This window comes from Arabidopsis thaliana, chromosome 5 (assembly GCF_000001735.4).
Source record: "Arabidopsis thaliana chromosome 5, partial sequence".
NCBI classification, from domain to species: domain Eukaryota; kingdom Viridiplantae; phylum Streptophyta; class Magnoliopsida; order Brassicales; family Brassicaceae; genus Arabidopsis; species Arabidopsis thaliana.
Genome location: NC_003076.8, coordinates 23267957 through 23292063, shown reverse-complemented (window position 1 = coordinate 23292063; position 24107 = coordinate 23267957). Strand labels below are relative to the sequence as shown.

Genomic DNA, 24107 nt, shown 5'->3' with positions numbered 1-24107 from the left:
AATGCTAATGGATAATTAAACAAGTAAAACCACATTTCCAAACTGTTATTATATATATATGCCAATCAACATTCCCTGTATCGATATTGGTAGGTCCATATGACCCAGAATCCTCAAGAAATTTAATCGAAAGAGTCGAAGAAATTTGCAATGGACCAACCTAAAGCAACACTCACTTAAGAAAACCAAACTGTATCATATGGTGCAAGTCACTGTACAAGCTTCAATCGTTATAAAACTTTACTTGTTAGTGGATAAATCTATAAAAAAAAAAAAAAATCATGTATATAGAATTATAGATTCTTAAAAGGAGAGGAGGATACTATTGATAATGCAATCTCAGTTCATCATTTTACTGTGTTCTTATCCTTATATCCACGTCACTTTCTTTTAGCATCTTGTCATATATATATTGAAAGCTTGTATTTATATCCACCAAGAGTTAGTTAACACATCCTTAAACAATCGAAAATAGCGACAGATTAGTGATATGAAATGTTTGGCTATGAAACAATGCTATATCATAATTGGTTTGGACCTTTTGGTTACGTTTCATAACGTCCATTCGGCAATAATTTGAGCTGAGATAGTCATTTCTGGTTTTAGTATAAGCCAATACATGTAATGTGTACAGTAATACGTATTTATGAATCTACATTGGCTGGAAAATTTTCAATCATATATTATTAATTATTTTATCGTATCCCTCTTTATGTATTGTGATTGTACAATATGAAAAAAGACTACAAGATAAGCATTAGACAAGGCATTATGCATATATGAAGAAATTAAATAAGAACCAGGTACAGTAATTAGTTTAATTAAAATAATGCTTAGCTGAAATTGTCAATGAAATTAAGGAGGGTAAAAAGAAGAGGACTTGACCAAAAAAAGAAGAGAACAAAATCAAAATGTATATGAATTGTTATGCATTTCAATTAAAATTGCTTTATACAAAGAAAGAAAAAAATCAAATTCAAAGGAAAAAGGTGGCAGACAAAAGAGTGAAGCAAAGTTGACAATCAGAAGTTGCAAGCGTGAACATGAAACTGATGTCTTGTCATTTACTCCACACTTTACTATTTTTTTGTTTTGGTTACGAGATGTTATAATCTTTAGCTTTTTAGTGTTTTGGATCAGTCATTAACAATATACTGTATATGATGATGCCGTAATTTGTAAAATAATACTTATATAAATAAGGATGTATCCGACAAAACAGAAACAGATATCTCTATTCTCTACTCTCTCTAGTCGATTGTTATATGTGTAAGACAGGTTTTTTTTTTTTGATAAATGTTAAAGACAGGCTTCATTAATGGGGATGGCCCATTTCAGATGGGCTTAATAGTAATTAACAGGCTTCATTATTTCCTGTCTTCACTTAAAATTTCATTTCTGTTTAATTCTGGTTCATGCTTTTAGTCGTTTTTTACTATGTTATCAAACTAAAATTAATACATGATCATTTAAACCTAAGATTAGTTGGAATTTATATTTTTTATTCAAAAATAATAATATAATTTATACTTAAGAAATTAGTTTGAATATTGATATAAAGAAAATAACCAAATTAAAATATAATGAATTCAACAAAAAAAAAAGATATAAGGAAGCTTACATTGACGAATCCCATTTATTCTTTCTTAACAAGTAAAAATGATCTATCAATATTATATTGGTTATATTTGATAAATCCCAGTTATGTTCTTAATATAAGCCTATTAATAAATAAAACATAAGTAGAACAATAGGTTGACCAAAAATAAAATAAGAGAACAGTCGTTATTATCATTCGTGTCTTACACGAAATCGGATAAAACTATAAAACTAATAACGCGATTAAGAAAGCATACAAGTAAGTCGTCGCCCGCAATGTTGACTGACCCATTCTTTTCTTGGTTCTTATTTCCCTTTCTATTTAGGTTGTTTTCGATTTTCTAAATAACATGTGTTCAATTTTATTTTTTTAAAAACACATGTAAATCAGAGGCGTCAATTTCTGGAGTTTTGAATATGTTATTGGTCCGGTGCTAAATTTTTAAATGTCATACTCAATTTAGCTCAACCCATGCATGGACCTCAAAACCTATATGGTTTGTAACTCGTAACCACTAGATCGTATTATATACTCGAATATACGATCTTGTGTATAGACTTGCACCCCACTTCTCTTTTATAACATTCAGAGGAAAAAATAAAAAAAGAATTTTAAAATCTCACTCGCTATACCATATTGATACGCCTCAATATTGGTACGTAAACTTCCAATCAGTTTCCTATTCCTATGTATATCTATACATTATAATAATTAAAAACTATATGTTATACAGTTTTCTTAAAAAAACTGCGGAGAACATAAGGCTGCAGCCGACATTATCCGTGTTTATCCGTGTCTATATAAGACTCATCATACTTTTTCATTTCCAAACATATTTCAAAACTCACACACAAAACAATCCATACCAACGCAGAAAAAGAAGTTCAAAAGGTATTCTATAGCTGACATGACAAAGAGCAAAGACGGTTCGCTACTAAACCGGTTGAGACAAGCAGTGAATAAAGTAAAATTCGTGTTAAGTTTCAAGATAAATAGCCTCTGGGGTCTCGTACCGATGCTTGGTTCTTCCTCTTCTTCTTCGTCTCTTCGGTTAAGTTTCAACGATAGACCTGGTTTAACAGCGGCTTTTACAGAGAATGAACCGGACTCAACCGGTTCTTCAAGGGGAGCGTTGTATAGAACCGTGAGTTATGATCAATCTTCAGATGAAGACATTGACAACAAAGCTGAGATGTTCATAGCTAATTTCTACAGACAGCTTAAGATTGAGAGACAAATCTCTTTGGAACTTAAATATTGCCAGGGTAATAATCAGAGTTTCAACTACAGATCGCCTTAATGTTCCTATTTTTTTATTTATTCATTCGTTTATTTGTTGTAATACTAAGATCCTATAATTTTCATTGGATCTTAGCTGATGATAAATGGCCTGCTATTTTTTTTGTAGTGTATAGGCTTTATCCATTGTTATTAGCGAGTCACATTTTTTCATTTGCATTTATAATTTATTAATGTAATCATGAGAGACAAATGTGATGACGTAATGTCATGATGTTAGTGATTCGAGTATGTATTAAACTTTGTATTGCTTGATAATGCATTCAAAGCTTCTGTTTAATACTTTTCATTGAACTATTTGGCTAACTACAACTAAATATTCTCAAGATCATTTTGATTACTGCTATAAGATAAAATTTTAGAGTTATTGGACTCTATAGTCGCTAAGTGGTGCATCAGGTTTTCCAATTTGGAATTCGGATTTGTGTTGACGTTTTCAAATGTCATTTATTACATAGAGCATCCAATACAAAAATCATGTTTCATGCACCACAATCATTAATGATGCCTAAAGTTTCTTGCGACCATCATATCCTCTTCTTTTAATCTTCCACTGAGGTCGTGGTCGTGGTCCATCGGCATACATTCTTGATTCTTCTAATGGATATGGCCTAATTGGGCTGAGTTTGGATATTAGAATTTATGGCTTAATGGCTATGTCGACCTACCATTTAGGCCCAAACAAATTCAGACTAAATCACTCTTTTTTTTATAGGACTAAATCACTCTTTTTCTCGTTTAGACTTCAAATTGAAGTCAAATTTTAAGATAGAAATTCCAAGAACACTTTTACCCTTTTTATTTATTTCCCAAACACTTTTGCATACAGATCAAATTTTCTTATGAATAATATTTTCTCAAATCTTAAATCTCATAAGACAATAAAATATGGGGTATGAGAAAAAGGTAAAGCGTGTAGTAAGATCTAAAAGAAGTCAACGACTTAATTAACTTTGGGGAAGAAGAAGTGGCAAGATGAGATAGTTGCGGATCACGAAAGTCGAAGCCCACCACGTTCCTTAATTTTATTTTACCAAATTTATATTTGACTCCAATCACCATACTTTCAATTTTGCAAGCTATATTTGAATATTTTAAAATCTAAAGAAACAATTTTTATATCAATATTTCTGGCCAGACTTTAGGCTTAGATCCACCACTTTATGCTTCCAACTAAAATATCCATCCATGAATTCCATATAGTACAAGACCTTTCAAGTTGAACTTATTTGACTTATATTTGTTAAAAGATTGTAAGAAACTACAGCGAATTTTTCAACTCATACTCTGGTTTTAAAAAAACTTTTAGGCATATATTATTTCAAAATAAAAACCGTTATTTCTCAAATGATCTTTCTAAAAAAATATCCCAAAAAAGGTACACAAATAAATAGAGACACTAGCATGATAAATGGCGTGAAATACTGAAGCAACACACTTGCTTCGTTTACAAACTCTACTTTGAACCTCACGTTCCTTAAGCTTCTCTAAAGCTCTTTTTTTTTTATTCCCCATAACAAAAATATCACAAAGAAAAAATCCAAATGCGTTTCCTTGAAGGTTAAAAAGTTTCGTTTTTATTTAATTTCTTACTTTCCTCTGCTTCTCAACATCTCTAAGCTTTCATTGAACAAGGAATATGAAATCTTCTCCAAGATCAGAAGGAAGAAAGTTCATTATCCCTTCTTTCTTCTTCATCATAGCTCTTTGTGTACTAGCTTTCATCAACGAGATCAGATTCGATAGCTTATTGAGTTTTGGAAGATGTGCTTTGTCAAATGTTCCTATGAATAATGGTTCATCAGAGACTCCATTGTTGTCTTCTTCTCCTGTTGATGATGAGATTAGGATTCTTATTGGAATCCTTACACTTCCTGATCAGTATTCACGTCGCCATTTTCTCCGGATGATCTACGGGACACAAAATGTTCCGGACGGTGTTAAGGTTGATGTGAAGTTTGTGTTCTGTAATTTGACTAAAGAAGACCAGAAAGTGCTTGTTGCTTTGGAGATTATGCGTTATGATGACATCATTATACTCAACTGCAATGAGAATATGAACAAAGGTAATTGGTTTATCTTGGTTTAGAATTCCAATTATTCTTCTTTTGGTTTGGCATATATAGACTTGATTATTATTTGGCATAATCATATAGAAACTTGGTAAAGAAGTTTTTGGTATATAATTGTAACATTTTCAACTAATTCGATTTTTGCAAATATCTACAGGCAAGACTTACACATACTTCTCAAGCTTACCAGACATATTCAATGAGACCGATGCACAAAAACCACCGTACCATTACGTAATGAAAGCCGACGACGACACATACATAAGACTAGAAAGTCTCGTTGCATCTTTGAGACCACTCCCTCGAGAAGATCTTTACTACGGCTATGTAATTCCATGTCCAAGCATGGACCCATTTGTTCATTACATGTCAGGAATGGGTTACTTAGTGTCATGGGATATTGCGGTTTGGCTCAAAGACTCGGAAATTCCCAAGAAACATCTAGAAGGTCCTGAAGACAAAGTGTTTGGCGATTGGATTCGAGAAGGAAGACGAGGAAAAAACCGGTTTAACGCTAAGTGGTCCATGTATAATTTCCCTGAGCCACCGACTAGATGCACACATGAGCTTTGGCCAGACACTATTGCCGTTCATTTGTTAAAGAACCAAGAGAAGTGGATACGTACATTGAACTATTTCAATGTTACTAGCAATCTCAAGCCTTCTAAACTATACCACATACCGTAGATAGTCTTTTTGTTTGCTTTTACCGGATTCTTATATTTATACTTTACATTGTTTCTCTTGAAATTGGTAAGAAATGTTCTTTAATAATCGATTTTTTGGGAGGGATTTGTAGTACACTAATTAAGGATTGTTCAAACATGTTTAATAGTCAATCTGGTGGGGTTTTTTCATAGTAGCCCACTAAGCAACGTTCAAATCTACAATTTTTGGTCTTTTTTGTTGTCCATCTTCTATAGTTACATTACACTTAAACTACTCATTAGACATGAAGGTAAAATCAAATTTTGTCACATACACCAACATTAGGGGTACAATAGTCATTTAAACAGGTGAAAAGAAGGCGGCTTGGGGAGTGAATGGGCCTCACGAATTATATACAGCTTTGACTGTGACATAAGTTAAATGACAGACGAATAAACAAAAAAGCCCTTTAATCAGAAAAAAAAAGTAAAGCGTGACCTAACGAACATCAACGACAAGTGACATTATCATTACTCTCATCGAGAGCGTTGGTCTCTCTTCTCCTTCACCTTTGAGTTTCTCGAGGCTCTTTTCTTAATTTTACTGCTAAATAGTAGTGTTTACTGTCTTCAGCCGCCGTCGCCGGATTCCATTATCGAAGGCGACGGAAGCAGTATCTTAGGTTTTGTCCGACGAAGCTCCGTTTGATTGTTATCGGTTCCGTTGTATTCGTCGATCTTCCATTTTCGTAAGGAATCTTCCTCTCTTTTTGTCGTTAGTTCTTGGTTCTTCTTCTCGGAGCTGAGATGGGATATTGTGATTCATGTGGACTAGTTTTTGAATTAGTCTGGAGATTTGGCTTTTTCGATCGATTCGATCTGTTTCTCGCCATTTGTGTTTGCTTCGATTCTATAGATAGATTGACATAGTTTTGGTTTGGAATTAGAGAACTGTAGCTATAAGCAATTGAAGCTTTGGATTGATATCAATACAACTTCAAGCATCTGATTGGTAGATTAATGCAGAGCATTTCTGAATAGTCGTGATTTGTTTTTGATATTAGTGTGTATTTGCTTTACTTTGTAGGCATTTGTTTTCTATATCCGAAGATGGGAAGCAGTCCAGCTCCGTTTGCCGATATTGGCAAGAAAGCCAAAGGTAACTCAACATTGCTTTGGTGTTGGTTTCTGTGATTGTTGTGGTTCCCATTTATTGAATATTTGTATTTCAAAACCTGCAGATCTCCTAAACAAGGATTACATTTTTGACCACAAGTTTACTCTCACAATGCTGAGTGCTACAGGAACGGTAAGTGTGATATAACTTGGATCCTTTTACTTGAATGGAGTTAATCCATCTTATAAGAAAACATAATTTGCTTATATGAACCGTTGAAGATTACTTGAATAGACTATGCTCAACTTACCAGGGAAGTGCTTATGAATACTGGTATTACATGCTTTTTGAATCCCAAGTGGTTGCAGTAGTTCGTAGAAGCATGCTCTTTGACTGCTTTATACCTATTTAACTTAATGTTCTTAAACTGCTTTATACCTATTTAACTTTATACTGCACAATGTTATTTTCTTTCCTACAGGAATTTGTGGCTACTGGTTTGAAGAAGGATGATTTCTTTTTTGGCGATATAAGCACACTATATAAAGGTCAAAACACCATTGTTGATCTGAAAATCGACAGCCACTCTAGTGTAAGCAAATTTCTCTAGTGATTTTTTTTGCACCTTAACTGTCCTAAACCATATTACTGAACATATATATCTTACGCAGGTGTCGACGAAAGTAACTCTCAAAAATCTCTTGCCATCCGCTAAAGCTGTAATTAGTTTCAAAATACCTGATCACAAGTCTGGCAAGGTCAGTGCATAGCCCATATGAGAAATGAGTATTATACCCTAATGTTTGTTAATTTCTGTACTCAGTAATTTGTGGCTTTGCTATGTTTTCAGCTGGATGTGCAATATGTTCATCCTCATGCTACGCTCAATTCCAGCATTGGCCTCAACCCAACTCCTCTGTTAGATCTATCAGCAACTATCGGAAGCCAGAATGTTTGCCTTGGTGGTGAAGTCAGTTTCGACACAGCTTCATCATCACTAACAAAGTACAATGCAGGGATTGGTTTCAACAACCAAGGCGTCTCTGCTGCACTCATACTGTAAGAAACAACACGATGCTCCATTTTTCCATCTGCTTTTGGTTGTGGCTTAATTGAGACTGTTAATACTGTAGGGAGGATAAAGGGGAGAGTCTGAGAGCTACTTACGTCCACACAGTGAACCCAACCACATCCTTTGGTGCAGAACTGATCCGTCGCTTCTCCAATTATAACAACAGCTTCACCGTCGGAAGCTCTCACTCTGTGGATCAATTCACAGTGGTTAAGACCAGATTTTCTAACAGTGGGAAAGCAGGGATGGTGGTCCAGAGAGAATGGAGACCGAAGTCGCACATCACTTTCTCAGCTGAGTATGACTCAAAGGCTGTGACCTCTTCACCAAAGCTTGGTCTCGCCCTCGCCCTCAAACCATAAAACAAGAAAAGAGCTCTTATCAGTTTGGAAAACACAAACTAAACAATTCAATTTTTCACCAAGTGCTAAAAAAATCACCCCCAAACGAACGGTTTGTAGGGTTATTGAATCACTTTTGCATTAATATTTGTTTTTTCATTGTGATGTGAAAGAAAAGGGAGTGAGCAAAACCCAATTTTTTTTAGATGGAATCTATTAATTTTTTGTTTCTTTAGACTTTGGTTTCACTTGGTTCGATCGATCTGTATAAACGTACGACACCGTGAACCCCTTTGTTCACCTCTAGTATAGAAGAGCCATATAAAACAGTTGTGATGCCGAAGAAATAAAAATAATCACTACTGTTCATACGGGCCGGGCCGGCCCATCTGCACCAAAAAATGTTAGATGCAACCTTATAAGTAATAACTCTATGCATGGGCTAATTATGTATGTTGTACTTGCCTAAAAACGAGAGAGAGATTAAAAAAAAGGTTAATATTCTTGATGTCTAAAGGCCAAGTCCCCAAGATCCTGTTTTTGATGGTTAATATGATGATACGAACGAACTATGAGTTTAGCGATGAAAGCGAGAGTTCCTTTTGAAAAGGTCAGAAATCTTGACCAATATTTAATGTTCTCATGAGTTACAACACCTTTGACATTTCTGTATTCTTTTATCATTTCCGTTTAATCTTCATAACTTGCAAACTTCAAATACCAATAATTCGTTGACCAAAAACTGATTCCAATAGTTTGAGAAAATATCTCCCATATATTTCTCCGAAAATCCGATGCATACTTTTCAGAAATCGTAACTCTTTAATGTAAAAAATTTAACGCTGAATCGAAGGGGGTGTTATTGGATTGTGACTTTGAAAGAGTTTTAATGACTTTAAAAAAATATAGAAAGTAGATAAAATGAAAGATTTTAAATGACTTTTAGAGAGTTTTGTATAATCTCTATGATTACTTTTCCAAAATCTTGTAAAATCCTCCTATAATCTTGTAAAATCTTCCTAGTTACAAAGTCATTCACAATCTCTCTTTTTTTATGATACTTTACATGATTTTAGTTTGTAAAGAAAAGTGTATAAAATCATAAACCAGTAACACAATAATTTAAATCATTAACAATCATAGATTCATTTGTTTTAGTTGAATAACACAAATTTTTTAATGACTTTATTAGAGTATGAATCTAATAACTCAAGATTTATGAAGACTTTAAATTACTTTTTACAAATCAAAATCTAATAACACCAAACTTTAAAAGAGTCTTATAAAATTTTAATTGAATAACACAAGATTTTTCACAACATTTCAAATCATTAAAAATTCCATATAAATCACAAACCAATAACACCCCCGAAGTAAACGAAAGGTAATATAACAAAAAAGGTAATACTCAGTTTAGGTGATTCTTGGTACTATTGTATATGAAGATTTTTGTCTTGTAATATACTCTCTGATCATGTTTCCCTTAATGTCAATTTTATTTTGATAATGTGAAGATACTATGATATATATATTTGGCATATCTAAATTCGATTTTTTTGGGGTCCCAAATATCAAAATTGGAAATAATAAACGTTACATAATTAGTCCAACCCATACAATATGTTCTCAAAGTATCTGTCACACTGTCATATATTTTAAATTTTCTATTCCAAATTATTTGCATTGTTTTGAACTGCCGCACATGAAATGTTTGCCTCTATTGATTCAAAAAAAAACTTGTTTTGTTCTGTGTTAAAACTACTTGTTAATGTAGTTCACAAAAAAAAAGCATATGCAATTCGAATTAACAAAAGAAAATATACGTGGATCAGTAGATGGTTTCCCTTGGATTGGAGGAAACGTGAATATATCTCCAAAAAATTGTAATGTTTTGAAAAAAACACAAACAAACACCAACATATGTTTCTTCTGCATGTTAAATTTTTCAGGGGGCGTTTTACTTAGCTGTACTTGTCTATAACTTTTACTCTGCAACAACCCCAAAATCTTTTTTAACCTCATTCACTTTTGTGGACTATCACATCATCACATCAACTCGTTACCCTTTTTTATATTCATACCTCCTGGAAATAATATTTTTCTTTTTTGGTAAATGGATATCTTAAGTTTTTTTTTTAATTCAATCTACACAGTAATTACTAGACATATAACAAAAAGATTGCGTGCCTAATGATAATCACTTCATTTCTCCTAAAATGTAAAACAAAAAGAAAAAAAAAACATTTATACTAAATTATTAATCAATATTGAAAAGATGACAATTTTGTCACACACTAGAAAATCCGTTACAAATTTTGTTATTTATATAAAAAGTCTAAAGACGTTACTTGAAAAAAGCAAAGGAAAAGTCTAAATCCATTATTTAGGAAAAAGAAAGAAAACAAGAAGGAAAGTCCCAAAATCAAATCCAGCAACTCCATTACTAATTAGCCTTAAATTCAACATTTCATATTCAAAGAAATAAACTCCAAATCCCAATTTTGCATTTTGTATATACTCTTTTTCTTATTTTTACACTTGTTCACTTTTAATGTCCCCCACCTATCTCCCTCTTGCCCTCTTTCACCATCACCAGGCTAATATTATAGCTTTTCATATTTTCTTTTCTCTATCAAAGTTTATATATTGAGACAAACCCTTCTCTTCTTCTCTCTTCTTGATCTCTCAAAGCTTTCACCTTTCTCCTTCTTCTCTCTCAAGTTTTCATTGCAAATAATCTCTAGTCGATAAATCCAACGAAACCCATCTTTTATCTCTCTTAATCTCTTAAACCCACAAATCTCTCTCACCTTCTAGAAAATAAATCTCTGTTTTTGACCAAAATCCTCTGTTTTTGATCAAAATCCTCTGTTTTCACTCTGTTTTGACAAAAATCCTCTGTTTTCTTCACTCTGTTTTGCTCTGATCTAACTTCAAAGCAAAAACAATGAAAGAGTATTGGACATCATTAGCTTCACTACTCGGAGTTTTAGCATTTTGTCAAAGCTTAATGCAATCAATATTCCCACCGGAGCTCCGTTTCGCTTTCCTCAAATTCTTCAACAGAATCTTCCACGTCTTCTCTTCTTACTGCTACTTCGACATAACAGAGATCGACGGCGTCAACACCAACGAACTCTACAACGCCGTTCAGCTTTACTTAAGCTCCTCCGTCTCAATAGCCGGAAACCGTTTAAGTCTAACCCGCGCCGTTAACTCTTCCTCCATCACTTTCGGTCTCTCCAACAACGACTCAATCGTCGACACCTTTAACGGCGTTACAGTTCTATGGGAACACGTCGTTACACAGCGTCAAACTCAGACTTTTGCTTGGAGACCATTACCTGAAGAGAAACGTGGATTCACTCTACGAATCAAGAAAAAGGACAAAACTTTGATACTCAATTCTTATCTTGATTACATCATGGAGAGAGCTAATGAGATTCGTCGGAAAAACCAAGACCGGTTGCTTTATACTAACTCAAGAGGTGGGTCTCTTGACTCAAGAGGACATCCTTGGGAATCTGTTCCTTTTAAGCATCCGAGTACTTTCGAAACTTTAGCTATGGATCCGAGAAAGAAGCAACAGATCATGGATGATCTTAAAGATTTTGCTGAAGGTCAAGTCTTTTATCAGAAGACTGGTAGGGCTTGGAAGAGAGGTTACTTGTTGTACGGGCCACCAGGTACTGGTAAGTCGAGTATGATCGCAGCGATGGCGAATTATCTCGGTTACGATATTTACGATCTTGAGCTCACTGAGGTTCATAGTAACTCGGAGTTGAGGAAGTTGTTGATGAAAACGAGTTCTAAGTCTATTATTGTTATAGAGGATATTGATTGTTCGATTAATTTGACTAATAGGAAGAAGAATAGTAGTAATGTATCGTCGCAACGGAGTTATTATGATGCGGAGACAAGAAACGGTTCGGGTTCAGGTTCGGGTGGTTCGGGAGAGGAAGGTGGTAATGGGAATACTATAACGTTGTCGGGTTTGTTGAATTTTACAGATGGGCTTTGGTCTTGTTGTGGAAGTGAGAGGATCTTTGTGTTTACGACCAATCATATAGAGAAGCTTGATCCTGCATTGCTTAGAAGTGGGAGAATGGATATGCATATCTACATGAGTTTTTGTAACTTCCCATCGTTGAAGATTTTGTTGAAGAATTATTTGGGGTATGGGGTGGAAGATATAAACGGCGACGTTTTGAAGGAGATGGAGATGGTTGTGGAGAAGGCTGAGATGACTCCTGCTGATGTAAGTGAGGCTTTGATTAAGAATAGGAGGGATAAAGAGAAGGCGATTAGGGAGTTGTTGGAGGATTTAAAAAGTAGAGGGGAGAGAAATGTGAAAGATGGGAAATTGAGGGGTGGAAGTGGGAATTTGACTGAATTGGAAGTTGTTGAGGAACAAGAGAAGAGGGCAATAGATAGTCAAAATGAAGATGAGGATCATGATGAAGAAGAGATTGAGCTTGAGGATAACATTTGTAAGACTAGAGAAGATTGAAATGTGTTTTTGTTGTTTTCTTTTAAAGTTTTATAATGTAGAACATAATGGTCAAAGGTTATGATATTTCTTCTTCTTTTGGTTGTTACAAGTAGATGAAACATGAAAGTATGAAACTCGGAAGTTAGAAAGTGAAAGAAACAAAAATGTGCTACAATGAGAAAAGTTTTGAAGTAAAAAGAAGAGTGATTAAAAAAGGAGGTTCAAGAGGATTTGGCCAAAAAAAAAAGGGAGTTTCAAAAGGCAAATGGTTGATGAAGATTTTTCTATGTGGGGAATGGGAAATGCAAAAGTGGATCTCATTGGGTGCCATTAGCATTTATCACTATGCATAAAATAATTTGGACCAAATATTTGTCAAACTATAACCATGTGTTAGTCAATAGCATGTTAATATTTAAATACTAGTATTTTGCCTATACACATATACCAGGTGTTTGGGTGGGATGGTGATATGTTTATTGTAGAAGGTTTGGAAGCAATTAAAACTTTTAATAATTTTAATGCATAAGTTATCCAGTCTTAAAGAGGCTAATAACCCAAACACCTAATCTCATCTACTAAAATACTGAAAATACAGTGGCTACTATTGTTTTGCATATAAACAAGACGGATAAAACTATGGATTATTATTGAAGAGTGAAGACACATGATTCTCGAGTCAAGACATTATTGAATAATGAATACTTAAAAATGTTTTCAGACATCTTGCTCCAACTGACCTTCGTGTATAGCATGTACTCGCCATTTTATGTAATATAGTGATTGTTATAATAGGTGTAAAACCAAACAAATAATTGGTCCTTTTTGTGTAGTGATAAATAGAGCTGTCATATATTAGGTATGGCCGGTTGGGGTTGAGAATTCATCCCTTAGCTTGCAATATAATACGTTCTTATATGTCAATGAACACTCAAATTATATGTTTTATTAATCAAATGTGAAGTGTTAAAGACTTAAAGTTGACGATTTGGTAGGCCAAGTTGATCAATATCTCTTTTTTCATCATCTCTTTAGAGGTTTGTGTTTAGGATCCCACAGCTTCTGCTTACTTTTTGAGTAATTTACAAGCAATTGCTATTAATCAACTAGTTTATTATATTAAATCTGGACAACTAGACATGTCACTCTACAAATAAGAGACAAATATGTAAATTATTATTGATATTTTAATTTTGTAACCCGTAGTTAGGAATGGATTGTACTTGGTGCTTAATACCCACATGACATTATCATTTTAAATAAAGAAATGTCATAGTGGATAATTGACCTAAGAATGACATGTTCTATGGATTTAATTCGGCGCGCTGGTATGATGTGAGATTAGTATTTTTCGTAATTGTTAATATACTCAGCTGATTTTTTTTAATGCATCATGTAATTGACAGGAGCAAGATCTATATGACTATATGTTAAGAATCATGTGGAATCAATCCCACTTTTTAAAATAAACATGATGTATAGTAAAGCTACACAAAATGTGTTGTATACTAGGGAGATGAGATCATACTAAAACCATAGTGTAAATCTTTAATGGGGTTAAGGCCTTATTCGAGGGAGATGATACTAGAACCATAGTGGTTATTGTTAATGTCACTAAAAAATAGGTCATTGCATGCACTATTTTACATCAAAAAAAATTGCGACAACTTGCAAACGGGCACTAGATTATGACACTATATCAACCTTAGTACTCAAGACTATATTACATGTTCTGATCAATCAAAACATCTATACTTTTTACTGTCTTAAGTTTGTTATGTATAATGTAATATGATATTTAGAGATCAACAATTTCAAAATGTTTGTGATTGTCTTTACATAATAATAGCCTTTGTACTTCAACAACCACCACAATTATTTTGATACTTTCATCACAACAATTAGGAGAATCTTCCACTTTACCATTTTGCAAAGTATATTTGATAAACTTAAATTTTGTAATCCGCATTTCAATAATATAAAAATGTAAAAGCAAATCGAGTAAAACAGATAACATAACAATGAAGAGAGGTCAAGATACACAAGTACACAAAACCTTACATGACACATACCAAAAAAAAGAATAACTCTCAACAAAGGCCAAACTCAAGAACATTAGAGAAAATTATAAACAATGTAAATCTTTTAGAGAGAAACTTTTATCAATTGCACATATAGACTCCGGTTTCGTACCTGTGATCTACCTCAAAGAAATCTGTATTTCCCTCAGCAGCTGCACGTAGACTGATACCAGACAGAGAAGTATTTCCCTGTACCGAGAATTTCACATAGCAGATGATATCTGGTTCTTCCTCGCTGTTATCTGAATCGATAGGCATCCGTGCTCTTAGTCTCCCGGGACTTCCATTCAGAGGAATCTCCGGAATTTGCCATTTCAGTTCTCGATCGGTTCTGTTCAGTATTGCTTTAGGCGAAACCTTAAGCAATGTGGGATCAACCGGGAGTTTTAGGATAAAGTCGACGTTTTTCAGAGGCTGAGGTAGATCCGGATTTGAGACGTATTGTATCATAAGTGAGAGTAAAGTCCCGCTGATTCGTTTCACCATTCGGACTCTAAGAGGCAACGGGGTTAGTTTAGGTTGCAAGCTATATTTAAGGATAGGGATTGGTTCTTCTGATGGAGCAGTTCTCACGTGAAACAAACCGTTCCCTAAGCTACTGATCCGAGAACTCTGCATAGCAAATCTCTTAACTGCAGTAGTACCCTCAACACGGAATGAGAACTCAGTTTCTTTCTCTTCACCAGAGCCTTTGGGTGGCATCGTTTTCAGATAGATCACACCCATTACTCCTACTCTAGCAAGCAAGGATTCTCTAAACTCGGTTCTAATTTCCTCAGAGATATACATTTCAGGACCTTTCATCTCAGGCTTCTTAACTAGGTTATCGATATTAACTCCATCTTTGCCTTCCACTGCTTTCGGATCACTGGTGTGCAACAGCTCAAGCCCACCGAGTCCTTCCTTCTTCTGAATCTTCTTTGGTCCCATAAACTCTGAAGGATCCAACCCACCTCCCCAAGCATCACTAAACGATTCAAAAGTTTCTCCAATCGTAGCCTGTTCATTGCTGAACTCAATCCCACCATACTGCCCTTCGAATCCTTCCACATTGATGTGCGTAGACTGTGTTGCCTCGGCTGGAGGTAATGTCGTCACTTCAAGTCCAGCCAATGCCAAAGTCAAATCCGTTGAGGACGGATCCTTAGTCTTCTTGAATCCACCCACAAGTTCTTTCTCCTTGTTAATCGTTTCACTAGCCGCAAAAGGATCCTTATTCTCCGGCTCTGGTTCTTCCTTCAATTGCTCTGATTCAGGCACCACTGGAGCCAAGCTCGCCGCGAACTCATCTCCAGCGGCAACAGTCTCCGGAGGCAATTCAAATCTTGCATTAGAAAATGCGTTTACAGAAGCTTGATGCTCTGCCGCATGCGATTCAACAGCCATCCAACTATCAGCTCCTCGGATCTTATTCTCAGTATCAAGAGCCGAATGAACCATCTTCGCAATCCCATCTCCGTGCATAGCACCAAGCATCGCCGCAAGACGGATATTACTAACACCACGCAAAACAATATCAAGCGCCATATAAACCTCAGCATACTTCCGTCCAAGCTTCTCCGGAGTAACTTCAACTCCACGACAAGCAGTAACAATAACACTAACAGCTTGATTCACAATATGAATACACTCAAATACATTGATCGAATTATCATGATCCGCGACAGTAACACCAAGGATATAGATCGAGTTCACTAATCTATAAACTACACGATACTTGCTCTCAACACCAACAATAACCTGTCCATTAGAAGCAGCGAGTGGATCATCACCTACAAACTCCGCCGCCGTGGCATCGTCAGGATCCGCAACGGAGGAAGAAGAAGAAGAAGAAGAAGAAGCTTGATTCTGTTTCTGATTCGATTGTTGCTGATGCTGCTGCTTCGAGGACGCTAATGCTTGACGCATTTGACGAAAATACGAGAGAGCGATTAAGGCTCTTGCTGGTGGAAACCATTCTCTAGTTTGGAGCAAAATGTCGGATCCATTTGCTGGTTGCAGAGCTAGGGCTAAACACGACATGATCCCGATTCGAAATTGATCTCGAAGCTTCTACTAATGGTGACTATTCAATCTCAATGGTTAGATTGAAACATCTGATGAAGAAATCGATCAGATCTGAGAACTGAGAAGAATCGTCGGAGAAGAAAAGGAGAAAGAGAAATGAGATCTTCGTTGTTTCTTTCGAAAACGACGTCGTTTGTTTCATTACTCGTATCCTACCTGCATGGACCTAATGCGATGGTTTGAAAATAAGCCCAATAGTAGACGTTTATTCTTAACTTATTGGGCCTAATGTCAAGGTAAGAAGCCCAATAATATGATAAAACGATGTCGTTTAACGCGATTAGGTCTTTTTAAATTTTGTAGCGCTTATAACTTTTGCGATTTTTTTTTAATTGGTAGCTTTTGGCGGTGAAATGCAAAATGGGAAAATTAAGCCGGAGAATCTCCTCCGACGATCGCCGACGAATCGTAAACTAACCACAGGCTGTGAAATCCTCGACGGATGTCTTCGCGGCGGAATTTCCTGCGATTCTTTAACCGAAATCGTTGCGGAGAGTGGCTGCGGAAAGACACAGCTCTGCCTTCAGCTTTCGCTCTGTACCCAACTTCCGATTTCACACGGCGGACTCAACGGTTCTTCTCTTTATCTCCATTCAGAGTTCCCATTTCCGTTTCGTCGTCTCCATCAGCTCTCGCACACGTTTCATCAATCAAACCCTAGTATTTACGCGAATTACAATGATAATCCTTGTGATCATGTGTTTGTACAAAATGTCCATTCTGTAGACCACCTGTTCGACATAATGCCTAGGATAGATGGGTTTGTTGGGAATTCGAAAACTAGGTTTCCGTTGAAGTTGATTGTGCTTGATTCTGTAGCGGCATTGTTTAGATCGGAGTTTGATAATACTCCGTCTGATCTTAAGAAGAGATCTTCTTTGTTTTTCAAGATATCTGGGAAATTGAAGCAGTTGGCTAGCAAGTTTGATTTGGCTATTGTGATTACGAATCAGGTTACGGATTTGGTTGAAACTTCTGATGGGTTAAGTGGGCTGAGGATTGGGAATTTGAGGTATTTGTATTCGTCTGGAAGACGAGTTGTTCCTTCTTTAGGCTTGGCTTGGGCTAATTGTGTGAATTCCAGATTTTTTATTTCACGAAGTGATGGTAGTATTGTTAAAGATAGAAGTGAAAAGGACGAGAATTGTTCAAGTTCTGTGTCCAGAAGTGCTAAGAGACGGCTTGACATAGTGTTTTCACCTTATTTGCCTGGGAGTTCTTGCGAGTTCATGATCACACGAGAGGGGATTTGTGCGGTTCAAGCGTAGGTGAACTCGGGTGCTATGTAGGATAGTTTTTGTTCGAAGCATCACCGGATTTTTTGGAGTATTTGTTCATTAGCCATTATTTATGTACATTGCAGAAGGATCCGGAGATGGGTTGCAGCAAAGCCAGGTTTATTTTTTCGGATTCCTCCTCTTGGTTAGATGTGATATGTGCTTGTTTTTAGTTTATAAGCATTCTATGTTCAATTATTCATAATAAAGCTTTTTAAAAGATTCCTGTTAGCTCCTAAGTCTACTGCAAGCTTCTCACTTTGTTCTCTGATTCTCTTTTCTTTGCATCATTGAATTTGCACGAAGTCGAAAATTTCCCACTTGGTTGCTATCTTCAAATCGTTTCATTTGTTGAGTAAATTGCTGATGTGATCTTTATATCTGGCCGTAATATCTTTATGAATAGGTAGTGTTGATCATCCTGGTGGATATGGTTTTTGTATTTATTTTCACTTGAACTCTGTAGCTAATTTCTCGATTCTAACCAGAAAATGACTGAAACCACAAAATATGATGATGCATGCCTTCATAAGTGCCATAAGTAATTAATCTAGTTAACATACTTCATTGTCCTATTGGTAAGCAAATGGAGTTAAAACAGATTACTTGTAGCTAAAAGATCTTTAACACTTCGATTGTTTTCTATTTTTCCGTGGTTATTCAGTGGCAGAGGAATCAACTGCAGTTCGAGAGGATCAATTCAGCCTCTGATGTATACAAGAATGAGAGATTCCGCCTAAGGCTGTTGCTAAAAACAACCATTGAATCATCTGAAGGACACGACGGAGCTCTACAAGAGGAAAAATTTTTTGGCCGTTGTTGGTCTTTGGATTAACAAAAGCTCTGTATACGAATCTTCACTTTTATTTTGTATAGAAGAAGACTAAACATATTTAGTTCCAATGTATAAGTTTCAACATCTCTTATTAGCACTCTTCACTATGAGCAAAACTTCTACTCTCTATGTGAACCGGCCCATTTACAAGATACGGCCCATGAACCTTTTGTTATACGTCATAGTGACATCACTCTCCAGCGTAAAAACTAACTTCCGACTGAAACTGGATTCGGTTCGTCGTTATCGGTATCGAATCAACAATGTCGAATCCTGCAGCCGTCACCGCCGGCAGAGGATCAATCACTCACGTCATATTCGACATGGACGGTCTTCTTCTCGGTAATCTCCTTGCATCTGATCTTCAATCTCCAGCTTTATTAGATCGTACTACTGTCACTATCGTTGTTTAGATTTGATGGTTTTTTTAGTAGTGACTGTTTAGTTTCCAGGATTGATTTCATACAATTGATGTTAAGATGCTAAAGCAATTAGCTTGAATCTGATCGGAAATCGAGCGATTGAGTTTTTGTTCTGTGTATTCAAAATCTCACAACTTCATTGGCTTATCTGCTCTTGCTGCATACATTCATGCTGATTTGGTTTCTGTTGCAGATACTGAGAAGTTTTACACTGAGGTCCAAGAGATTATACTTGCTAGGTTCAATAAAAAGTTTGATTGGTCTCTCAAGGCTAAAATGATGGGTAGAAAAGCAATAGAAGCTGCCAGGATCTTTGTTGAAGAAAGCGGGATTAGCGACTCTCTTTCAGCTGAGGACTTTCTTGTCGAGAGAGAGTCAATGTTGCAAGACCTTTTCCCTACTAGTGAGCTCATGCCAGGTAGATTCTGCTTTTTGTAACACATGACATTTGGTTCACAGGAAGATTACATGTACGGATATTTATGTTTTTGATGTGGTCATGAACCAATTCTCTTCCACATTTTCAGGGGCTAGTAGACTCATTAAGCATCTCCATGTAAAGAATATTCCAATATGTATTGCTACCGGGTAATCTCTTCACCTCATCTCATAATATACCATTTAGTTTGCATTCTCATTGTCCTTTACAATCCAGAAACTGACTTGTTATGTTTGATTGTACGCTTGCAGTACTCACACACGGCATTATGATCTGAAAACCCAAAGACACAGAGAGCTTTTCTCATTGATGCATCACGTAGTTCGTGGTGATGATCCAGAGGTGAAGCAAGGAAAGCCTGCTCCTGACGGGTTTCTCGCTGCTGCTAGGAGATTTAAGGTAACTAACAGGCAACAGTCTCCAAGATTCTCCATTACTAACTAGTTCATATTTAAAATGAGTTGTAGACTAATGTTTCCTCTTCGTCTGGATTCCTTAGGACGGTCCTGTGGATTCACAAAAGGTTCTGGTGTTTGAAGATGCTCCATCTGGAGTTCTTGCTGCTAAAAACGCCGGAATGTAAGTGGGTTTCTCTTCATGTAAAAGCCAATAAAAACCGAGAAACAAGTTTATACATCTTGATGTCTATCTACAGGAACGTGGTTATGGTACCGGATCCTAGACTAGATATCTCTCACCAAGATGTTGCAGATCAAATCATAACCTCTCTAGTCGATTTTAAACCGGAAGAGTGGGGCTTGCCTCCATTCGAAGATTCGAACTAAACGATACAAACGTCTTCAAGGTAATGATAAAAACTCAAATCATGAAGCTTATTCTTTGTCTTGTTATATTGTTTTGGCATGTACATGACAAAGGCCATGAGGCTTTATGTCGTCAAGGGTTCTATGATTTTCTGGCTATTGAAGACATAAAAAGAAACTAAGTGGTGACATGACGAGAGACCAAACAAAAAAATTTGCCTCAACGTTTAAACAAATTATTTTTGTACAACTACTCTTACCCACAAGTTTCAACATTGGCTTATCTTATTTTGTTCTTGTCGGTATAGCTGAATTGATTCCTTCTTTATGGTTTGGAATCTCTCTTCTTTACGCATCACTAACATGTGTTGTTACTGCAACGTTTCATGTTTTACACTATAATTAAGAAAAATAGGTTATATTTAGTATTACAACTTTTTTTTTATTTTTCATTTCGTACGTGAACAAAGAAGCAAACACATCCAATGATGATTTTACAGTAATGCCATTAGGATTCAACCGACATCGGCTGTTACAAAACATCGTATGACATCGTTGCAAAAACGGTCTTTCTCCTCCTCACTCGTTTCTTTTAACTTGTCTTGTGTTTCCCTTGACCGGCAAGATTCGAATTCTCTTCGCTACACGAACAAAGTCCCTGTGTCAACAAGCAAATTTTCTCGTTAACGTCCAAGTATTAAAATATTGCCAGTTAAAGATCACGAAACCTTCAAAATCTAATTATACTAAACATTGAACGAAAACCGTAATTTTTAAGAAAGATATATAACGGTATCAAACAAAATAACTATAGCCAGCAAAATTGAGTATACAGAATAAGGATAGCAACAAAATATCATTTCACTAAATTATTGATATTTGTCTTTTTAGAAAAGCAGAGAACATGTGTTTTCTTGGCAGCTTGAAAAACTTGTGTTTGTAGTATTTTACCGTTAGGGGAAAAAAAATTAATATAGTTTTCCTATGTTTAAAATAAGGCTCGTTTTATATATAGTTTGTATATATATGGCCATCCTGACAATAATAAAGAAAATTAATGTTAGGGGAGGAAAATTACTTCCAAGTAAGATCTCCGGCAAGAAGGAGATCGTTCTCCATGTCTTCATAAGCAATAAGATGGCCAGGAATGGCGTTTGACAGATCAAGATCGTCCGTTGAATCAGCTCCATCGACAAACATTTGCCTTAGAGCCGAAGCCAAGCTCTGATAACTCCCATGCTTGTCTAGGCTTATGCGTTGACATATAGAACGTCCCTCTAGCACAACCGTAACCGGAGGAACCACCGATGAAACAAGATCGTCCTCTACGTTAAGCCCAAAGCCTTGGAATGATCTCCCGGCCGCTCCAGAGCTGGAGTTGCTATTATTATGGTTTTTGGAAGCCGGTTTGGGTATGAAAGGTGTCGTGGTGTCACGAGGTTGTTGTGTGGTGCTGTTGTCTTGATGAAACCTTCTTTGCAAAGAGTCTTGGCTTTGTGGCTCGAAACTATTCATATTGAGAGTAGGGTTTTAGGGCTTTTGTAACTTAGAGAAGACAACGGACGCTTACATGGAACTCAAAGTGTTTCGTGTTTTTTTGTTAAGCTAGAGAGAGACTGTGTGTTTGATGAGATTCTGGTGAAAGTGAATGTATGTACATATAAATAGATAGAGAAAGCGTAAATTGTGTGGCAAACAAAAAGGTGTCTTTTATTTTTCATTTTTCAATTTTCGTTTGGTTTAATGTTGTCTTAAATGTTTCATTTAATTTGAAAGTACATCTGCTCTTTGGATTTCTCGTTAGACAATGAATCCTCAATTAACAATCAATTTAATATTTAATTATTCAATGAACAATTGGATTCACGTAAAAATGTTCTCACATGCTTATGTATTAAATGTGTTTTTACAATTATTGTATTTTGCTAACTTATTCTACTATATATCTATCACTGCGACTGTGAGAGTAATAAGAGCTGTTACAGGAAATGTTCCAAGGTTTCACTAATTTTGACCATATATTACCAGCAAGGTATTAGGTATTTATGTATACAAGTATAAAGAAATTTTAAAATAAAAATGTTTGGAAATGTTTACGTGGACAAAAAGAAAGCTGATGGGAAAACATAAAAACAGTGAAAAAGAGTCAATATAATAAGAAATGTGAATTAGCTAGAAAACTCCAAATTAATTAAAGACATTATAAATTGGTGATTAATTAAATAATGAAAGAAGGTATCATAGAAAAAGAGATCTTGTAAATTGTAACGCATGGGCTGCGGAGACGACCGCGCTGCCGTCGCCGAACGCCTCGCTTCCTTGACTCGCGCCTGGTCGGGAGTTCCACGTCATTTTCTTTTCATACACTAATACACACATCAAGCATACATACGAAGAATATAAAAATTGTATTAACCGGTAAACACACGCATATATCCACACGACCACACATCAACGTCATATAGAATATACATGCATAGCCATTTATCCATGTAACATCACATACACACACATGAATACGTTTAACGTTTGATCTCATACTTCTCGGATTTAACTCGGTTTGACGAAAGTAAAACAAAGTATTAGACCTTGGTCCAAAATGTAGACATCACCCCTCTAATAATAATGAAAACTCATGTTATTTGGGAGGAGTTGTTTAGAGTGATTAGATCCAAGAAAATATGTGAACTTAATTAGAAATTTCTTAGATCAAAAAAGAGGGAAAAAAAGAAGAATTGCACTCTAAACTCATACAATATAATCCAAAGTCTTTTCGGTTATAGATTTTGGTGTACGGAACTTATCTGAAAATAAATAAATAACAAGTTTGTTCGAGCTACCTAAAATTAGTTGATTCCAATTCAAGTCATTTTAAAACATTATACACGATTTTAAAATCGCAAATAATTAAGTTGAGTGACCAAATGTATAGGTAAATCATGTATGAGTCAAATAACTGTGCCTAAAATTGTAATTTTATGCTAAAATGTTGATTTTCATATGGACTATTAAATGAAAAATTAACGGTGGATCCAACAAGCAATAGGTGAATAAGCTAAAGCAAACCCAAGAAGACATAAAACGAAGCACAAGAAGCATATTTTCTTAAGTTTGAAGCAAACAATAATTTACTCTATACATTTAAATTTCAACTCGGGATTCGAATTAGAAGACTCGAAGATCCGACATGGAGGCATGGAAATATTTAAAACTTACCTCGGTTTCATAGATCTCAATTTAGGACTATAGTTTAACACATTACTACGTCTACATGTTATATTTAATCATCTAATTAATTTGTCTCGATTTTTGTTTTTTTTCGATTCTACAGACATACGTTAATGTTTGCTTATTCCACTCCCCGATAATAATCAAAATTTAAATAACAATCAAACACTTACCCGCTGTTTTGGTCTGTTTCTAACCAAACAATGATAATCATTTTGTCATGCTCATCCAACATTAGCACAAGTCTAAACAGGCCTTACACATCAGCTCAATAAAGCCTTAATAGGCCCAATTAAAACAGTATGGGCCCACATTCTTCCTTCTCTTAAAGCCTAAACAGTTGGCGCGTCAAAA

At 35.5% G+C, this 24107-nt stretch overlaps 8 protein-coding genes across 9 annotated transcripts; 6 read left to right on the top strand and 2 right to left on the bottom strand.

The window, feature by feature from the left end:
- Positions 1-2428: 2428 nt before the first annotated feature.
- On the top strand, positions 2429-3179 carry AT5G57510 (cotton fiber protein). Its single transcript, NM_125132.2, has one exon. The coding sequence runs from the start codon at positions 2508-2510 to the stop codon at positions 2898-2900; it is 393 nt and encodes a 130-aa protein (NP_200559.1). The 5' UTR covers positions 2429-2507; the 3' UTR covers positions 2901-3179.
- Positions 3180-4324: 1145 nt separating this feature from the next.
- On the top strand, positions 4325-5867 carry AT5G57500 (Galactosyltransferase family protein). The gene is made up of 2 exons (NM_125131.2): positions 4325-4965; positions 5129-5867. The coding sequence occupies exons 1-2, from the start codon at positions 4539-4541 to the stop codon at positions 5656-5658; spliced, it is 957 nt and encodes a 318-aa protein (NP_200558.1). The 5' UTR covers positions 4325-4538; the 3' UTR covers positions 5659-5867.
- A 191-nt stretch (positions 5868-6058) lies between these two features.
- VDAC4 (voltage dependent anion channel 4) lies at positions 6059-8447 on the top strand. Its single transcript, NM_125130.3, has 7 exons — positions 6059-6367; positions 6706-6777; positions 6860-6927; positions 7217-7327; positions 7407-7493; positions 7586-7794; positions 7869-8447. The coding sequence occupies exons 2-7, from the start codon at positions 6729-6731 to the stop codon at positions 8167-8169; spliced, it is 825 nt and encodes a 274-aa protein (NP_200557.1). The 5' UTR covers positions 6059-6367; positions 6706-6728; the 3' UTR covers positions 8170-8447.
- A 2345-nt stretch (positions 8448-10792) lies between these two features.
- AT5G57480 (P-loop containing nucleoside triphosphate hydrolases superfamily protein) lies at positions 10793-12925 on the top strand. The gene has a single exon (NM_125129.2). It carries the CDS (start codon positions 11096-11098, stop codon positions 12656-12658), a length of 1563 nt encoding a protein of 520 aa, NP_200556.1. The 5' UTR covers positions 10793-11095; the 3' UTR covers positions 12659-12925.
- A 1650-nt stretch (positions 12926-14575) lies between these two features.
- Positions 14576-16954, bottom strand: AT5G57460 (muniscin carboxy-terminal mu-like domain protein). Its single transcript, NM_125128.5, has one exon. It carries the CDS (start codon positions 16741-16743, stop codon positions 14803-14805), a length of 1941 nt encoding a protein of 646 aa, NP_200555.1. The 5' UTR covers positions 16744-16954; the 3' UTR covers positions 14576-14802.
- Positions 16955-17087: 133 nt separating this feature from the next.
- On the top strand, positions 17088-18997 carry XRCC3 (homolog of X-ray repair cross complementing 3 (XRCC3)). Of its 2 annotated transcripts, NM_180871.2 has the most exons (2): positions 17088-18183; positions 18730-18997. In NM_180871.2, exon 1 carries the CDS (start codon positions 17142-17144, stop codon positions 18054-18056), a length of 915 nt encoding a protein of 304 aa, NP_851202.1. In that variant the 5' UTR covers positions 17088-17141; the 3' UTR covers positions 18057-18183; positions 18730-18997. The 2 variants fall into 2 exon arrangements, with proteins under 2 accessions (NP_851202.1, NP_200554.1); NM_125127.3 differs by having other exon boundaries at positions 17088-18997.
- Positions 18998-19042: 45 nt separating this feature from the next.
- Positions 19043-20950, top strand: GS1 (Haloacid dehalogenase-like hydrolase (HAD) superfamily protein). The gene is made up of 6 exons (NM_125126.3): positions 19043-19242; positions 19516-19740; positions 19850-19910; positions 20013-20160; positions 20261-20340; positions 20417-20950. The coding sequence occupies exons 1-6, from the start codon at positions 19164-19166 to the stop codon at positions 20544-20546; spliced, it is 723 nt and encodes a 240-aa protein (NP_568858.1). The 5' UTR covers positions 19043-19163; the 3' UTR covers positions 20547-20950.
- Positions 20951-20971: 21 nt separating this feature from the next.
- Positions 20972-22150, bottom strand: IAA33 (indole-3-acetic acid inducible 33). Its single transcript, NM_125125.3, has 2 exons — positions 21604-22150; positions 20972-21183 (listed from the first exon to the last, which is right to left on the bottom strand). The coding sequence occupies exons 1-2, from the start codon at positions 22038-22040 to the stop codon at positions 21105-21107; spliced, it is 516 nt and encodes a 171-aa protein (NP_200552.1). The 5' UTR covers positions 22041-22150; the 3' UTR covers positions 20972-21104.
- Between the last annotated feature and the right edge of the window lie 1957 nt (positions 22151-24107).

Excerpts from the sequence above, each read along its gene's own strand:
- GS1 (NM_125126.3), top strand. The coding sequence starts at position 19,164 with ATGTCGAATCCTGCAGCCGTCACCGCCGGCAGAGGATCAATCACTCAC. Across the intron at positions 19,911-20,012 it reads CCAATATGTATTGCTACCGG|TACTCACACACGGCATTATG; the intron begins GTAATCTCTTCA and ends GTACGCTTGCAG. Across the intron at positions 20,341-20,416 it reads GCTGCTAAAAACGCCGGAAT|GAACGTGGTTATGGTACCGG; the intron begins GTAAGTGGGTTT and ends GTCTATCTACAG.
- VDAC4 (NM_125130.3), top strand. The coding sequence starts at position 6,729 with ATGGGAAGCAGTCCAGCTCCGTTTGCCGATATTGGCAAGAAAGCCAAA. Across the intron at positions 7,328-7,406 it reads AAATCGACAGCCACTCTAGT|GTGTCGACGAAAGTAACTCT; the intron begins GTAAGCAAATTT and ends TATCTTACGCAG. Across the intron at positions 7,795-7,868 it reads GTCTCTGCTGCACTCATACT|GGAGGATAAAGGGGAGAGTC; the intron begins GTAAGAAACAAC and ends TTAATACTGTAG.
- XRCC3 (NM_180871.2), top strand. The coding sequence starts at position 17,142 with ATGCAAAATGGGAAAATTAAGCCGGAGAATCTCCTCCGACGATCGCCG.
- AT5G57480 (NM_125129.2), top strand. The coding sequence starts at position 11,096 with ATGAAAGAGTATTGGACATCATTAGCTTCACTACTCGGAGTTTTAGCA.
- AT5G57500 (NM_125131.2), top strand. The coding sequence starts at position 4,539 with ATGAAATCTTCTCCAAGATCAGAAGGAAGAAAGTTCATTATCCCTTCT. Across the intron at positions 4,966-5,128 it reads CAATGAGAATATGAACAAAG|GCAAGACTTACACATACTTC; the intron begins GTAATTGGTTTA and ends AAATATCTACAG.
- IAA33 (NM_125125.3), bottom strand. The coding sequence starts at position 22,040 with ATGAATAGTTTCGAGCCACAAAGCCAAGACTCTTTGCAAAGAAGGTTT. Across the intron at positions 21,184-21,603 it reads GCCGGAGATCTTACTTGGAA|GGACTTTGTTCGTGTAGCGA; the intron begins GTAATTTTCCTC and ends TTGTTGACACAG.
- AT5G57460 (NM_125128.5), bottom strand. The coding sequence starts at position 16,743 with ATGTCGTGTTTAGCCCTAGCTCTGCAACCAGCAAATGGATCCGACATT.
- AT5G57510 (NM_125132.2), top strand. The coding sequence starts at position 2,508 with ATGACAAAGAGCAAAGACGGTTCGCTACTAAACCGGTTGAGACAAGCA.